The sequence below is a fragment of the Dreissena polymorpha genome, chromosome 16 (assembly GCF_020536995.1).
Source record: "Dreissena polymorpha isolate Duluth1 chromosome 16, UMN_Dpol_1.0, whole genome shotgun sequence".
Lineage (NCBI taxonomy): Eukaryota > Metazoa > Mollusca > Bivalvia > Myida > Dreissenidae > Dreissena > Dreissena polymorpha.
Window position 1 is genome coordinate 46,488,663 of NC_068370.1, and position 18,779 is coordinate 46,507,441.

Here is an 18,779-nt window from a genome sequence, read left to right on the forward strand (position 1 = left end):
ATTTACACAGTGCAGTAAACACAGATTTTTTTTAAAAAGAACACAGGCTTATTTAATAAAGTATTACGATGTATTTCAAATTGTCATAAACAGCATAAAAATCTGTATTGTATGCACTAGTTAAAATTCTTACGAAACATTGTTTTAAAAAGTTATTTCGAAAAAGACAGCCTTTACCGGTGAGTTTACACCAATAAACGTTTAATTGGGAAGGAACCCAACCCAGAGTCACGCGATCCTGCACCCTGGGAATGCAGGTCTATGCAACAATACTCGACTCTTGCAACGGGTATAGTTACGTCCTTAGAGTCTATTTTTTTGTACGACCTTGAACCAAAAATACATCGTTAACGAAAACGTATTATTTAAAACCCGGCAATACGTTTTCTACACTGATATTTTACCGAAGATCAATGAGGGTTGTTGACAGCCTAAGTAGCCCAAAGTAAACGTCTACTTAAGCGTGTACGATCGAATAGCGAATGTTTTAATTTCTTAAGACTCGACTTATTTTTGGAATACATAACGTATTAGAATTGTGAAATTTAAATGAATCGTTTTATTAAATTGGCGGTGTGTTTATGTTAAGGCGCACGAATTTAAGTCTTGGCAAGTATGCAACTGGTGATTATGATTAAAGGGTTGATTTCATATGAAAATGTTAAAGACATGGAAATATTTAAACGTATATTTTACCTGTCTGATGCCACATTAAGTGGTTTTAACAAACTACAGCGACGCTTCCGCATAGCAGAATGGACTAAACTACATCCCGAAATAACATTTTGATTTTGAGCCTTAAATTTTGATTTCAATAATATGAATAGCTCTTACATTGACACAAGTTAATAGTAAACATAAGGGTTTTTAGATAACGATTTTGCTTCAAAATGTGACTTGGGCCAATATCTTAATCATCACTGCAACAAGAAGACAAAAACGCATGTATATACCGATTATAAACATATCTCCAATTGTAATAATGTAATCGCTTTTAAAATATGAATGAATTTGGCTGTATTAGAGAAAAGTTATAGGCATTACAGTTTTCGTATGTTCTTTACGTTTCGGTCCGTGTTCTTATATTGTACTTTCTTATGATATTAATGTGAATGTAAGATTGCAGTTATAATTTGATTTTATTACATATTCGTTATCCAAAAGTGACATGTATATCACCGCTCTGTGTTCTATTTTAATGGTTAAATGTTAGCAAACAAAAATTGGAAATCGGTTCAAATGATCTATTAATATTGCTGAAGTAATACAATACAGGTAACTTGAGGTAAGCGTTATTTATATCACAAATCTTCTACAGGAGTTTACATGTGTTTATTTTGCGTTCGAATATTTATAAGTCGCGTCAAATAATCATTTGTGTTTTAGTATAAAAAACACTGGACTTTGCAAACCAGTTACTGGTAATATTTTTAACATTTTGTGTGAAATAAACGACATTGTTTTCAGTTTTGAATGTGTGTCAATACGAAGAATACTTCAAGATAATATAGTTTTTGTTTAAAGAAAGATACATTTTTAGGATATTATACGATACATTGTCAAATACTATTAATGTGATTGCGTGTCTGTCATTACGTATTGGACTACATTACGATTCGCTATCATTAAAATACACGACAGTAATTCGCTTATAAAATTTAAATACATATTTGTTAAAAGACAAACAAAGTATATGTGTAAATATAAAAAAACTCTTAAAACACATAAATGCTTTTATCGAATTAAATGTTATATAAATAAAGCTAACGACAAACAAGTACACATAGAGAATAATCGGTTAGTGTTGTTCCTTGTTCTAAAATTGTACTTTCTTATGATATTTATGTAAATGTAAGATTGCAGTTATAATTTGATTTTATTACATATTTGTAATCCAAAAGTGCCATGTATATCACCGCTCTGTGTTCTACTTTTATGGTAAAAGTTAAGCAAACAAAAGTTGGCAATCGTTTTAAATTATCTATTAATATTGCTGAAGTAATCCGATACAGGTAACTTGAGGTAAGCGTTATTTATATCACAAATCTTCTACAGGAGTTTACATGTGTTTATTTTTAGTTCGAATATTTATAAGTCGCGTCAAATAATCATTCGTGTTTTAGTATATAACACTGGACTTTTCGAACCAGTTACTGGTAATATTTTTAACATTTTGTGTGAAATAAACGACGTTGTTTTCAGTTTGTTCAAAGAAAGATACATTTTTAGGATATTATACGATACATTGTCAAATACTTTTAATGTGAGTGTGTGTCTGTCATTACGCATTGGACTACATTACGATTCGCTATCGTTAAAATACACCACGGTAATTCGCTTATAGAATGTAAATACATATTTGTTAAAAGACAAACAAAATACATGTGTAACTATAAAAAAAAAACCTCTTAAAACACATACATGCTTTATCAAATTAATTGTGATATAAATAAAGCTAACGACAAACAAGTACACATAGAGAATACTAGATTAGTGTTGATTATAGATCAGGTTTATCATGCGAGGCTTAGAAAACTAAAAGCACGAGCCTTGGCGAGTGCTTTTTCGTTTTCGTGCCGAGCATAATGAACCTGATCTATAATCAACACTTACCTATGAATCCATGTATCCCACTTTTTATTCAGTTAACCATTTTATTTTTAGTTAGTTCAATTGGATAATTTCGCTGGATTTATTTCGTCATTTTATCGATGATGTCATTTGGTAAAGAAAAATATGTGTAAAATGTGTATTTCGTTCCTTTTACTTTAAACACTGTATAAAATACAAGAATAAGTGTTACAATTCTAGCACTTTTATCCGAACATGGAGTCGTAAAATAGTATATAAATGTAACTTTTTTTCTCTTTCATTGCTTTTTATTAAACCTTGACTGTTTGGTGGCTAATTAAGTTTACAGGTAAATGTTTTGTGAATAATTCTGTGCCAACAGTGAGAAATGAAGCTTCTTAAAACCCGTTTAAACTCAAATGCTTTGCGATTATCTCTCCAAGACGGTGACCCCAGTTGTGTTCATTTTTGTATTTTTGTTGTGTACTTGGTGTCTTGTTTGGTAAATTCGTTTTGTGTTTCTTGTTTGGAATTTTGCCAACTGTCACACATAAAGAACTATATGCGCATTGCGCATACTTGAGGTGAAGATGGCCGCATATGTTTAGCTCGATACAAATGAATATGATTGCGTGTATAAATTGAATTGGAAATAATTTTGAAAATAAATTCGTAGTTAGTTTGTCGGCTGTCGAATCCACTAACAAACATATAAATATACATTGATTCGCAAACAAATGATGTATTCAGGACATTCAGGACATCGTTGTGAATTTCTTGTGTCTCCTGTGTGGCATTGTGCCTTGTTTGTCCTCGTTCCTGACCAATGTTAAAAATAATTAGATAGATATAGATAGGTATTCGTAACCGCCAGTGTGCAATCGACGACTATACCTTTGTATACCTATTTGTTACCACAGCTATTATCGGATTACATATACTTCGTCGTATTTATCTGTTCTACATTGTCAGTAAAACCATAGGGCGATCAATAAATCAAATAATAAAACGAAACGAGGACCAATGGATCTTTCAGTGATCAGCGTAAAAATTGCTGCCGCGTTTCCAAACAGTCACCAATTCTACTACCAAGTGTCCCATCTTAACCGGTGTATTGACCAGTTGGCCTTTGTTTTCCATCACATGGACAATACGTTATCCAAAACCATCAAGAAGGTATATACCGAGTTATGGAGTTACTTCTCCTCTCCCACAGTCACGTCCGGCTCGCCGGAAAACAAACCTCAGCCGCCAATAAAGTAACTTTCAGGCTATTTTACACAAGCTCTAATCTATTTAACGGTAATTGGTGAACCATGGTCGAATTTAAAAAGGCGTGAGCAAAATGTCAAAAACAGAACAAATCGAGAATCTGCATTTTGGAAGCTAATTTTTTAACTAGAGATCAAATTGAATAATATTGCAACTAGTCGACATTTTGATAGTGAGGAATATGAGGTTTACTTGAAAAAACTGTAAGAATTCCGATGCAGGCTTTCAATCGACCTTGAACCGATTGCCACTCTTAAAATAAAATACTGGACTTGATATCAAATAGCTTGCTACTCTCCTACGGACGTTTAAAGGTCCAATCACGCTCAATGCGGGATAATTGATTGTTCTTTTTTTTTGAAGAAGAGTCATCATTTGAAAGCCCAAAAACGACGAATTGTTTCAATAAACTTATAAGTGTTTGCTAGAAATCTGCTTTCAATAACAAATTCCCGCAGTACAATTAAAATCGAGAGAGAGCGTAGCGACAGTTGCGATCGGCGTTTTTTCAATTCGTCCAATTGTAGCCATATTCAAATTCTTACAATACAAAATAACAGTAAAACATAAAAAATATTGGACAATTCTCGTGGCTCTAATAAATGCAGCAGTTACCCGGGTATTGATTCAAACGGGCGACGAAGGAGCGACGCAAAATTCTCATACCTTACCTGGTAAAGGCAGGAATTGAAGGAAAAGGAGCATCATTTGTGCACGATGCAAACAATATTTGTGAAACAACATGCGTAGTGGATAAACGTCCGCAAGCCCCTCCCCCAGGCCCAGCGTCTGAACTATCACCACTACGATCCGAGTCGCAGTGAGTAGGTAATCCAGTTACAGAGCGCCGGGCTATACTCAAGTACAGAGCTTGGATCAGCAACGGAAGCCTGACACATTTCTTGTTAAATGTTTATGCTCTAAGCTATCCAATCCTGACTTTTCATGATACTCAAATGGCTTTGATTTTGTTCTTTTCTGTGATACATTGCATACTCTGCTGGAAATATAAAATTGGAAGTTTTTGAAAGAATTCGAGTGTTCAAGGCCTAAATTTTACAAAAAAAATAAATGTAATATTGGTCGTCGTGTTGTTTACTATTAAATATATTTTAAACTGACGTTAAAAATATTTCATGCGTGTTTTCTTTATAAAACTTGTGGCTGTTATAATGATGTATATGAGTTACACTGCTACATACAACCAGTGGAATCTTGACTTTATATGTATACATATTCAGTGTTTTTTTTATTAGTAATTTTTAACTGTATTATTTAACACATACAGTATTATAAAACGCTTGGATATGTTGTTTTGTGGACGATTTAAAATCCATCGTAGTCGTAAAAAGCGAATTGTATTTATTCTAAACGGGTTTTTTTCTGGATTTTTTTCTATAATTTTTCTGTCTCCTTTGAAGACTGCAAAGAAATGTTTATAAATTATCATTATTTTAATCTTTCACACTGTTTACCAAATTTATAAATGAATGGTCTCCCTTGAATGGGCATGTTGTGTTTTGAACTGCAGAAAACCCCACAATGTTTTAAAGGTTTTTTAGTCTCTGTGTTGGGAATTTGTTATTGAAAATGAATTGTGCTTTAGTGTAAAAATTAAATATTGAACATAAATACAAAAGGTATGAAAATACATAACTTGCATTAGAAGAAAAGACAAAAACCTATTTTTTTCCAAAGTATACTGTTCATAAAAAATATGGCATCACAATCTCCACATAAAGAAGACATTACTAAACAAAAAACTTCAGAGATATTAGATGTTACAGAAGTATCTGTGAAGAAAATTGAGAAGAAACAGTAAATAAACGTAAATATATAAGCAGTGTGAGTGAACAAGACATTAGCATTAAATCACCAAAACGCGAAACCAAGAAACACTCAAAGAAAAAACCCAAACATGAAAAACAGGAACAGGAAAAGCAAAAGCATGCAGAGCAAGAAACAGAAAGCAATGAAAATAAATATAACATCAGCATGAAAGGTTTATCAAAACAGCTTAGTGAGATAAATGAAAAACCGTCAAATGTTATGATGAAAAATGACAGCTGCCTAGAAAAAATGATTGTAAAAGTTGTGAAAAACATGAAAAACAGCCTTCTCCATAAAATTGAATTATTACAAGCAAAACCATTCGATAGAGAAACGGAGAAAGAGAACTTGAAGAAACAATTAGATATATTACAAACGGAGTTGAACACAGAGAAAGTGGTGAACCGTGAAGCGTTAAGTAAAGAAAAGTATAGCAACAGAGAAGCAATAAATGAACTGGAGTAATACACTAGAACCAACAACATAGTCCCACGGTCTGCAAGACACAGATAAAAATGAAACCCCTGAAACCACCATGAAGCTGGTTGCAGATGTTGTAAAACAACACATCGGTATCCAACTCATCAGAACTGACCTTGATTTCGGCCATAGGCTAGGTCGTTTTGAAAATGGAAAAAGTCGACCTGTCGTCTAAAAATTCATCTCTAGAGAGAGAAAGATACATATTTTAAAAATGAGCAAGGAGTTAAAGCAGGGTAAAATATACCCTAGTGAACATCTAACGCCACTGAACCAAGATGTCTTCAACTCTGTTCGTTTGAAGAAAAGGGACAGTGGAATCAGTCTGGAGTAGGGGTGGAAGGATGTTTTTAGCCAGTATGAAGAGTGGCTGAACCTACATTTTGTACCATGGCCTCAGAGAAAGTAGCACCAAATGAACTGTAAATATATATTTGAGAACAGCAGTGTACATTCAAAACTACTGTGGTAATACAAGAACTTAAACTGAAAACCAAGGATACCGACAACATGGGCAGTTTGTGTGTCTTGTTTTTGGATAAGTATACCAACATGAACATTGATAAACATTTACATTTGCCTGTCTTTAGCCCAGGTGCAGTTGTATACGCAAAAGATTAGTGGTCACTCAGCCGTGCATTATTTACATACAGTTAAAACTAGTATTTATATCATTCCATTAGTTTTCCATTAGTTTTCGTGGGTTAGGAATAATTACAATACAGCATAATTATCTACTATCCTTTTTAGGAACTCTTATCAGGTATAAGGTTTCCTTAGATTAAAAATCAATACACATATTATGTCATCAACTGCTTAATAAAATGAATAAATACAAATAAACAAATGAATGAATAAAAAAACAGGTGTTGTAAATTATTGGTTGTGTATTTTACATCAGTACTCTTCCTTTTGAATACAGCGATAATTCATAAATTACCAAAACTGTGTCTAATTATTGTATTTGTGTACCCAAACATGGAACAAACATGAATGTGTTTATATATGTAGACTGCAACATTAGAAAATTAAGTAAGCTGTTAGAATAGGTAATACCCAATCATGAACTTGTATATGTATATTATATTAAACCAACTAGATTTTGCTTAGCATGATAAAATTATGTAAACAAGTGTTATGTTTATTGCATGTCAGGATGAAGATGCTCATTCTTTAAGAAATTAATTTGTCTTTAATCCAGGCGCAGTTGTATACGCAAAGGATTTGTGGTCACTCAAGCGTACCGTATTTACATACGTTATAACCAATATTTTTATTCCATTTTGTTTTCGTGGGTAAGGAATAATTACAATACACCATACTTTACCACTATCCTGGATATTAACTCTTATCAGATATTTGATTTTTTTAGATTAAAGACCAATACACCTTTTATGTAAATGAACTACTTAAAAAAAACATAATAATAAATTAATTAATTAAAAAAGCACGGCCTTTGTATATAAGTGTTTGTGTATTTTACATCAGTGCTCCCCTTTTTTGAATACAGTGATAATTAACACATTACTAAAACTGTATATAATTTTCTTATTTTATTACCCTTTGGTCTCATACATGAATGTTTCCATATATGTATTCTGCCACAGTATAACATGAAGTAGGCTGTTAGAAAAGGTAACGCCCAAGCATGAACTTGTATATTATATATTATATAACACTTACTAGATTCTGCTTAGCATGAAAAATATTATGTAAACACGTTGTTATTTCATTGTAGGTTTTTGTTTACACATAATTTTATATACCCATTATTTAAAACATAGATTCTAGTCTTTTCAATCAGTAGAAATAAATACAAATTTCAACACAGGTTAACAGAATATCAATATGTTTTTTATAAACTTAATAGGCAAGGTTCATTACTTTTCAATTAAGCCATTTAATTAAAATCATTTAAATTTAAAAATGTATGAAAAAATATGTTCTCTAAATGTAAGAGGTCTAAACAATGATAACAAAAGACAAAGTATATTTAAATGGTTTGCGGAAAATAATTATACAATATGTTTACTTCAAGAAACACATGTATGTGAGCTAACTAAAAACAAATGGCAATCAGAATGGAGTGGAATAGGTTTTTACAGTGGGAAAAAAATCAAAAAGTGAAGGTTTAGGAATCTCACCCCACCTACCCCTCCCCAACCTCCCCTCTCAATTTTTTTTTAAATCATCTAATAAATTACCCAACCCACATTATACCCCCCTAGCCCCCCAACCTCCCGCCCCCCCCCCCAATTTTTTTTTGTAACAACATCTAATAAATTACCCCACCCCACATTATACACACCTCTCACCCCCGTACTCCCCCCTACCCCCCCCCCCCCCCAATTTTTATTTTTTTTTTATTTTTGAAAGATCGTCTAATAAATGACCCCACCCCACATTATACCCCATCTTAACCCCCCCCCAAAAAAAAAAGTATTTCCTTTTTCTATTTTTGAAAGATCGTCTAATAAATTATTGAATATGAACAATTTCCCCATGATGGCTTACGTTATACTGTCAAGCACTCAAATAGTCGAGCGCGCTGTCCTCTGGCAGCTCTTGTTTTTATTGTACCTTGACACAATGCTTTCATATTTTGCATAATTGTTTACCAAATCACCCTAACCAATAAACAAGCGCAGACTACTCTATCAAGCATTTTGTCATAAGTATTGCCCCTTTTTTACTTAGATTATGCATATTTTCGATAAATCTATGTTAAAGTTTGCGTACTACCCCAAATATTTCCTATATCCTTTGACATATTGCTTTTATATGTTGCATACTTGTTTACAACATGACCCCAACCTATAAACAAGAGCAGACCACTGTATCAAGCATTTTTACATAATTATGGCCCCTTTTACACTTAGATAATTGAACATTTTGCTTAAATTGCCATAACTTCTTTATTTATGATCACATTTTATTATCACTTTGACAAAGCAACACTTACCTGAATACCACAATGGATTCCACCCAAACAATACCCCACGCCCCTACCCAGAATCCCTTCCCCCATCCCCCATTTTTTTTTAAACATCATCTTATAAATTACCCCAACCCACATTATACCCCCTCTCACCCCCTACCCCCCCCCCTAAAAAAATTATTTTTTCCTTTTTTATTTTTGAAAGATCGTCTAATAAATGACCACACCCTACATTATACCCCTTTCACCCCCCCCCCCCCAAAAAAAAAAAAAATAAATATGTTTTTTATTTTTGAAAGATCATCTTATAAATTATTGAATATGAACAATGTCCCCATGATGGCTAACGTTATTATGTCAAGCACTCGAATAGTCGAGCGCGCTGTCCTCTGACAGCTCTTGTTTAAGATGTAAATGGTTGGTTGTGTAAATCCGAGGAACAGTAAAGATGATGAAAATATTTAAGGTTACTTTGCTATACGATTTGTCTCTTATCTTCAGATATTACATGGCTTAGAACAAAACCAAAAATTGCAAGTATGGGTCAGAAACAATCCAAAACCAAGAAACTAGATGACGCAGTACTTGAGGAACTAAAAAAAGACTCGTTTTTACCAAAGAAAACGATCAATTACATTTACGCCAAATTTATGGTAAGTTCTGATTTTCTAAGTTCTGATCTTATAAGTGTTGATTGTCCGTTTGAAATCAAAATGGTACCTATCGAAATAAAAGAATCTCTGCATTAATTTTTAGCTCACCTGTCACGAAGTGGCATGGTGAGCTTATGTGACCGTGTGATGTCCGGCGTCCGTATATGTGTGCGTGCGTGCGTGTGTGCGCGCGTCCGTCAACAATTTGTTTGTGTAGACCGTCGAGGTCACAGTTTTCATCCAATCTTTATGAAATTTGGTCAGAATGTTTATCTTGATAAAATCTTGGTTGGGATTGTATTTGGGTGATCTAGGGTCAAAAACTAGGTCACTAGGTCAAAAACTAGGTCACCTAATAGGTCAAATAATAGAAAAACCTTGTGTAGACAATAGAGGTCGCAGTTTTCATCCAATCTTTATGAAATTTGGTCAGAATGTTTATCTTGATAATATCTTGGTTTGGATTATATTTGGGTCATCTGGGGTCAAAAACTAGGTAATTAGGTCAATAACAAGGTCAAATAATAGAAAAACCTTGTGTAGACAGTAGAGATCACAGATTTCATCCAATCTTTATGAAATTTGGTCAGAATGTTTATCTTGATGAAATCTGGGTTGGAATTGTATTTGGGTTATCTGGGGTCAAAAACTAGGTCACTAGGTCAAAAACTAGGTCAAATAGTAAAAAAACCTTGTGTAGACAGTAGAGGTCACAGTTTTTATCCAATCTTTATGAAATTTAATCAGAATGTTTATCTTGATAAAATCTGGGTTGGGATTGTATTTGGGTCATCTGGGGTAAGAAACTAGGTCACTGGGTCAAAAACAGGTCAAATAATAGAAAAACCTTGTGTAGACAATAGAGGTCGCAGTTTTCATCCAATCTTTATGAAATTTGGTCAGAATGTTTATCTTGATGAAATCTGGGTTGGGATTGTATTTGGGTCATCTGAGGTCAAAAACTAGTTCACTATGTCAAATAATAAAAAAACCGTCATCAATTTGTTTGTGTAGACAGTAGAGGTCGTAGTTTTCATCCAATCTTTATGAAATTTGGTAAGAATGTTTATCTTGAAAAATTCTAGGTTGGAATTGTATTTGGGTCTTCTGGGTCAAAACCTAGGTCACTAGGGCAAAAACTAGGTCACTAGGTCAAATAATAGACAAAACCTTTTATTGACATTAGAGGTCACAGTTTTCATCCGATCTTTATGAAATTTGGTCAGAATGTTTATCCTGATGAAATCTGGGCTGGAATTGTATTTGGGTCATCTGGGGTCAAAAACTAGGTCACTAGGTCAAATAATAGAAAAACATTGTGTAGACAATAGAGGTCACAGTTTTCATCCAATCTTTATAAAATTTGATCAGAATGTTAATCTTGATGAAATATGGGTTGGGATTGTATTTGGGTCACCAGGGGTCAAAAACTAGGTCACTAGGTTAAATAATAAAAAAACCTTGTGTAGACAATAGAGGTCACAGTTTTCATCTTATCTTTATGATATTTGGTCAGAATGTTTACTTGATAAAAACCGGGTTGGGGTTGTATTTGGTTAGTCAGGTAAGCGATTCAGGGCCATCATGGCCCTCTTGTTTAACTGATGTATGTATTGGAATCGTTTCAAAGCCACCAAAAAACTTTTGTTGAAAGTTTAATAGATCACACATATTGTAATTTGGCGGATTTAGCATGACACTGGAAACTTAATACCGTAAGTAAAACTGGCGTAATTTTCTATCTATCAAGTTACCGACATATTCCGGCATCCGGGTGGAAACCAAAGGCGATTTATGTTAATAAGGTGGGCGGAATTTATAATTACGGGCGAGAAATTCGTTCAGGGCGAAATAAAAATACCGGCTTTATCTTTGATAATGAGGACATTAAATTTGTGTAATGATTTTTTCTCTCCCATCATTAGACATAATCCGAAGTGTTAATTGATTTCTAGTTATTAACTTTAATTTAAAAAGAAACATTTGTATTTCTTATATTTATTTTTTCGTTTAACATTGTGTTGTTTTTCCTTCAAAATGCCATATACCAGTCTTTTACATTTCCCAAGGCCAACACGTATATATCATTCAATTATCTAAATGAAAACGTAATACAGGGATTAAGATGCAAACAAGTTATATTGTTCTACAGTATTAAACGATAATAAAAGGGCATTTGCTGAAGCATGGGCCTATTCAATTTACCCGTCACTTTAAACCTCTTTTACAACAAACTTATTGTTTATTTCTAAAACAATATAATAATAATATTTTTCCTGATCCATGGCTTTCACAACTTTAAGACATTGTTAACACTACCATTTAAAGTCTTTCAAATTAAAACATACACCTTCCTATGAAGGAACCAATTTAGAGAGTGATAAGCATGTGCCTTATAGCATGTGTAGAGGGTTGGAAATGCCACAATACTTGGTCAGCTGATGGCCAGACATACAGTTAGCATTGGCATCTTTAGGTACACGTTCACATAGTTGTAGAATGAGGAAATGTGTTTTAGAATTTTCAGCATATATATAAAACGTATATTTAAGTTAAGAGTACAAAACAATGGTTCATTAGGTATGCAAAAATGTTCTTAACATAGCTGTGTGTAGTGGGTTCAAGGAAACTTAGAATGATGAAAACAACCAAATCATGTAATTAATAAAACATCATAGTAATTATTGTATGAGTGAAAAACACATCAATTTAAAGCGGGCCTGCACGATATTGTCAAATATGTATGAATTTATATAAAATGTGTAAAAACCTGATTATAACTTTATTTGAATATAAATTAAAATAAAAGGTAAGAAGAACATGTGTCGAAATTTTAGCCAGTTATTTAATTCTGAAATATAAAATGTATGTACAGTCGAATTCGCCAGCATGTATATCATGCATGTACGATGTTTATCTAAATTTAGTTTAAGGAATCACTTTTATTTCCTGCAACGATATCTCTTCATACGACACACGAACACTAACTCCGGTTATTGTAGGAAAATCTGTACGAAATATTTTCGTCACAATCGGCTAGGGGCGCTAATTTGTCTTTGCTGCATTTAGTGAAATTCGTCTTAAGTGTATAATTTTCCTTGCCTATTTGGTGTGATTGTAAAATATTTTTATCGAATTATTACAATTAAGCACAAATAAAAATCGTGCAGTCCCGCTTTAAAGTGATATTATGGGCATTTAACAGTTTATAGGTGTCTATCGCAACAGTTGTTTATTTTTGGTGTTTTCACTTCATATACACTTATATTTGCTAGTGCAGCACCAACTTACTAAAACAATATCCCGGAAAGAGAAAAATAATGCCTTTGGATATCAACCGTTCTTTCGAATTCATAACTAACGACAAAAATGATTCGATATACGATGTGTATCTAAATGTAGTTTTAGTGCAGATTCGTTCATGCGACACAAAGACACTATTTTTTGACACGGATCATTTCGGCTTAGAGAACAGAGTAAGTCATGTAAAATTTTGAATATATTATAATTATATTTTTATAAACAACTGGTAGCAAGATGAGTTGCAGATAATTGGTCAGTAACCACATTTTAACTTACTCTTTTGACCTGTTAATTTTTTTAGCTCAATTCATCAGTGAAAAATGCCCATAATATAACTATAATGCCAATAATATGGTAAATCAAAAATACGTGGTAATAGGTTTGCAATTTCATGCAATCATTCAGGAGAACATTATGATTGAGGTTACGTTCCTTTATAAAAATAAAATCGTCACCATTTGTCAATGACATACAAATGAGATGTAGACAAAATTCGAATATAAGTCTATAAGATAGCAATAGATACATTATTTTTTAATTATAATTTTTTTCAGATTTAGTAACCATTCATCATTTAACAATCCTTAAAAAACAAGTTGCGTCCTAAATTTCAGTTTCTTTCATAGTAATGCCAAACAATTCTGAAAGTATGCTTCATGAAAAGGATAAGTTCACAATACGGTCTCATTTAAGCTACTTGCAGACGTTCAAGTATAAAAATACACCCGGGTATGTCTTACGTCCATAACATTATAAAAGATACGTCAGGAACATTTCTATTTAAGAAGTTTGTTTACGGGCGTAAAATTTCTTCCGCCTTTTATTCGGGAGAAATTCAAGCATTACGTGTAAATACCGCCCATTTTCCGCCCGGATAAGGTCTAAATTGCACATACCGGTATGTTATGTTTTGTTATTAAAACATTGCATCTGTTTTGTCTTACACAGAAGCGTCATCCAGACGGGAAAATAACAGAAACTGATTTCCAAAGGACGTTCACTAAATGTGTAAGATCTGGAAACCCGGAAATATTCCGCACATGTGCATTTTGTTCTGATAAAGAAATCGGCTTCAGAGAGTTTTTGCTGGCGGTCAAAATGTCATCATTGGGATGCGCAAAGGAAAATACATCGGCTATTAAGCAAACCTTTATTGAGGTTATTGGGTGTCTTCCGGATAATTATTATGAACCGTTTTTTAGCGGAGTACAGCAACTCGTTGAAAGAAAGAAAATTGCAAAGCGTTGGGTTACAGATTTGAAAAAGGTTAGAGAAAAAAGCGTAGAACGTATAGATCTGCAAACAAATTTACTTTCATTCCTGAAACAGGAGGTTTTTGACATTATACGTAGATTTTTTGTAGGTGATGATACATCGGATGAGACGTGCTTGAGCACCATATTAAAAGGAGTCGGGGAAGCTCTAGATTATGTCGGTTATGCTGGACGTATATTGGGAGCTTTCCTTGCACTGAAATTCAAAATAGGATTGGAGATACCAGCCATTTTCTGTGCAGTGGCTGTCACAATATCTGCACTTATACTTATCCGATTGATAAAGAAGTGGGTGTCTCTGCTGATGAATAAAGAAATCGAAAATGCATATGCTTTGTTCGGCACAGATGCGAGCGCTTCTGATGATAAAATTGAATCTTGCTATCGAAAACGCGCACGCAAATATCATCCTGACAAAGGCGGAGACATCGTCAAATGGATTCAGCTTCAGCACGCAATAGCACTGATCAGAGATGCAAGAAGTAAGGCTTAGTAATGTGCTGGATTCGTATGCATACTTTCAAAATGTCCTTGTTTAAATACTGTCGTTTAGGGGATATGTTTAAGCGGCATTATTCGGAAATAAAGATTGTTTTTAATTGTGTTATGATAAATCAGTCTACAATACATAATAGTCAATTGCAAAGATGAACACATGTATTCTATAAATGAATCATTGTATGGAATCACACAATCCCGTAATAGTTATTCTCTTCTCTCAGATTACGGATGTGTGTATAGAAAATACCATTTTCTGACAGCAATATTGCTCAAAATGTACAATGATATGTGTGGTACTTCGATAACCCTGTGAACAATGGTCATAACACCTGACCTTCCATGACTTGAGTACTGCGTGTGATACCGTTGGTGGTCTAACGCTAATATAAAAATATGACTTTGACACTCGTAACACTTCTTTGAAATTAATACAAGATAAAAAAAATACAAGTTTTATCCCAACAATCCACATCTTATGTAAACATTGGATGTTAGATCTTGCCACGGGTTCATGCGCTTGGCCGGTGATGTTGTAGTGTTGATATTGGATCTCAACATAGTGGTGCATAAATCTCGAGCCGATCTTTATTTGCTTTCACAATTTCACAAATGGATATTCTAACGATGAAATAACTGTCTTCTAACAGCTTGACCGTTACCTGTGTGAAATCATACAATGGATTTCCAAAATGAAAATGAACCGCTAAAACAATGCAGAATCCAATTATAAATGTAAGCGAAAAGAGGAAGTAGCATGGAAAAACGCAAGTGGAAGCATTGCTGTATGCGATTTTTAATGAATTATATGCACTTTGACAGATACTGGCGTGAGATAATGACTTATACATCCACCATTGGCCACATGTGTTAGAAACGGCTGTGATGTTGTCTGTACGTCGACATCTATCGCACAAGTTAATTTTTGAAAGATGTCACACACTGGCAATACTAGATATGGTTTGGGCAAAGTTTTCCCAGTTATTTATGGAACTGTTCTGATATATCTGAACAAATCGTGTGTACCAAATCGGCAATGATGAGGGATGTGATCAGACGCACTTAACGATCCATTGACGGCAAAAAGAATAAGCAGAACTATATATTTTGTCGTTGCTGGTCCTAAACAGTTTAACAATTTACATAGCTATATGATAACGTTCAGTCTGAGACAAGCTTTATATCCAAAGAAAACTCATTTTATGGGAGTTTCTTGAGAAATGTGTTCCTGTTCCCTGATTGAAAACAATTTGTATTAATGTTATGCGATATCAAACAATGTTCTACATTAGTAATGTCTAAATCTGAAGTCTGAAATATAATATAAACTGAAAGCATTCGTCGAAAATACACACATAAATATGTAAAGTCATAAGCACTTATCAACATTTCTTAATTATATCACAATGTGTGTGTTATATAAGTGATAGCACTATAAATTGTTGTTGCATTGATATGTGTGTAATACATTATGGTATGATTTGTTTTAAAATTTATGAAATCAAACATTTGTTACACTTGTAAAGTTTATGTTTATTTACATTTACTATTTTAAGTCCGGCCAATTTTCGGACTGCCTGAACATTTTATTTCTATAAGCTTCGATCGGCCTTTTATCCTTTTTGACAGGCATAATAGAAAATTCAACGATTGTGATGGGGATATAAATGAGGCTAAAATACCTGTTTGCAATATCGGGAATACTTTGCTTAAAACTGCAGTCAAATAACAATCTTAATAGGATAACACTTATTCAATTAACAGACCAAAAGACGTGTTGGTTAGAGCCCTTTGAAACAAGTATGTTACTTTTCGTTATGTATACGAATAATTGTCAGTTTTGGCCGTTTATGAAAAGTGTGCTTCATTATACTGAGTTTTCGTATGTGCATTATTTGTAATGTTTTATACTCACCTGAGCATGAATTGATCATGGTATGTGATTGAGATCAGTGTATATCCGGCGTCCTCTGTCGAGTGCGGACCGACACATTTTAATGCGTTACCATTCTGGAGACCGTATGTTTCTCCAATCTATGTCAGAATGTGAATCTTGACATTATATAGGCTTAAAACGACTCTGGTCGAGGAGCACTCGAAATCTACGTCACCAGGTCAAACATTTAAAACATTCTTAAAAATACAAACGCCATATTTATGCCCCCCTTCGAAGAAGAGGGGGTATATTGTTTGAATATGTCGGTCCGTCGGTCCGTCCACCAGATGGTTTCCGGATGATAACTCAAGAACGCTTAGGCCTAGGATCATGAAACTTCATAGGTACATTGATCATGACTGGCAGATGACCTCTATTGATTTTCAGGTCACTAGGTCAAAGGTCAAGGTCACTGACTCGAAATAGTAAAATGGTTTCCGAATAATAACTCAAGAATGCTTACGCCTCGGATCACGAAACTTCATAGGTACATTGATCATGACTGGCATATAACCCCTATTGATTTTCAGATCACTAGGTCAAATGTCAAGGTCACAGTGACTCGAAACAGTAAAATGGTTTCCGGATGACAACTCAAGAATGCTTACGCTTAGGATCATGAAACTTCATAGGAACATTGATCATGACTGGCAGATGACCCCTATTGATTTTCAGGTCACTAGGTCAAAGGTCAAGGTCACAGTGACTCGAAACAGTAGAATGGTTTCCTGATGATTACTCGAGAATAATTAAGCCTAGGATCATGAAACTTCATAGGTAAATTGATCATGACTGGCAGATAACCCCTATTGATGTTCAGGTCACAAGGTCAAAGGTCAAGGTCACAGTGACAAAAAACGTATTCATACAATGGCTGCCTCTACAACTGACAGCACATATTTCATTCATTGTATGTGTGTGTCAAAAAACTTTAACCTTGGTTAAAGTTTGATACCTTTTGCAGTATTGTAGATAGCAACTTCATATTTGGCATGCATGTGTATCATACTGAGCTGCACATTTTGAGTGGTGAAAAGTCGAGGTCAAGGTCATCCTTCAAGGTCAAAGGTCAAATATCATTGTATTTTTCTTTCCTAAAACTTTAACCCATTTGTGCCTAGTGGACTCTCCCATCCAGCTAAATTGGATCAATTTATAAGGACTGGAAGATGACCCCTATTGATTTTCAGGTCACTAGATCAAAGGTCAAGGTCACAGTGACATAAAAAGTATTCACACAATGGCTTCCACTACAACTGACAGCCCATATGGGGGACATGCATGTTTTACAAACAGCCCTTGATATTATTCAATATTGATGAACCTTAATCAGAATGTTTATCATGCCACTATATAGGCCATGTTTAAATCTAGGTAACGTGCGTGCAAAAACAATACTAGAAAGAATGTTACGACACAATTGGCAACATCAATTACTAAATCTAGACGAAACTTGTTTAGAATGTTAATCTTAACAGCATATATGCTATGATGAATCTGTCTCACCCGCATCTTTAAACTATGTCACCTTATTAAATCTAAACAAGCATTGTAGAAAATTCATTTATGACTCACTAGAGAATGAAACTTGGTCGGAATGTTCAATTAACAATATCAATGCCAATTTGGAATATGGGTCATGTGTGTCAAAAATGGTCAAATCTTCAAATCTTACAAAAACCTTGTTATCAATGTATAACCAACATTGATGAATGAATATTGATGTAACTGAGTCATAATGTAAACTAGGCAATATTGGCCACTTTGGAATCTGGGTTTCCAAATATAGGTCACCATGTCAAATATTTGTATATGGCGTTATATATTTTTTATGTCAACACCATCTTTTACTCAATCTTGATGAAACACGGTCAGAATTTTTTTCTTTAACACTTGAATGCCATGTTTGAATCTTTGTCAAAAACAAGGTCACCAGGATAATTCTTTGATAATGTATGTCCCATGAACTCTTCAGAGCAATATTGGCTTTACTGTTTTTTATTATCATCATTATATTATATTAG

The 18,779-nt window shown here is 33.8% G+C and overlaps 1 protein-coding gene across 6 annotated transcripts; it reads left to right on the top strand.

Annotated features, from left to right (window-relative positions):
- Positions 1-1,080: 1,080 nt before the first annotated feature.
- On the top strand, positions 1,081-16,325 carry LOC127862688 (uncharacterized). 6 transcript variants are annotated; one of them, XM_052401933.1, is made up of 3 exons: positions 1,081-1,285; positions 9,593-9,744; positions 13,996-16,325. In XM_052401933.1, the coding sequence occupies exons 2-3, from the start codon at positions 9,631-9,633 to the stop codon at positions 14,812-14,814; spliced, it is 933 nt and encodes a 310-aa protein (XP_052257893.1). In that variant the 5' UTR covers positions 1,081-1,285; positions 9,593-9,630; the 3' UTR covers positions 14,815-16,325. The 6 variants fall into 6 exon arrangements, with proteins under 6 accessions (XP_052257893.1, XP_052257891.1, XP_052257894.1 ...); XM_052401931.1 differs by lacking the exon at positions 1,081-1,285 and adding an exon at positions 1,303-1,421; XM_052401934.1 differs by lacking the exon at positions 1,081-1,285 and adding an exon at positions 1,912-2,022.
- Positions 16,326-18,779: the final 2,454 nt, after the last annotated feature.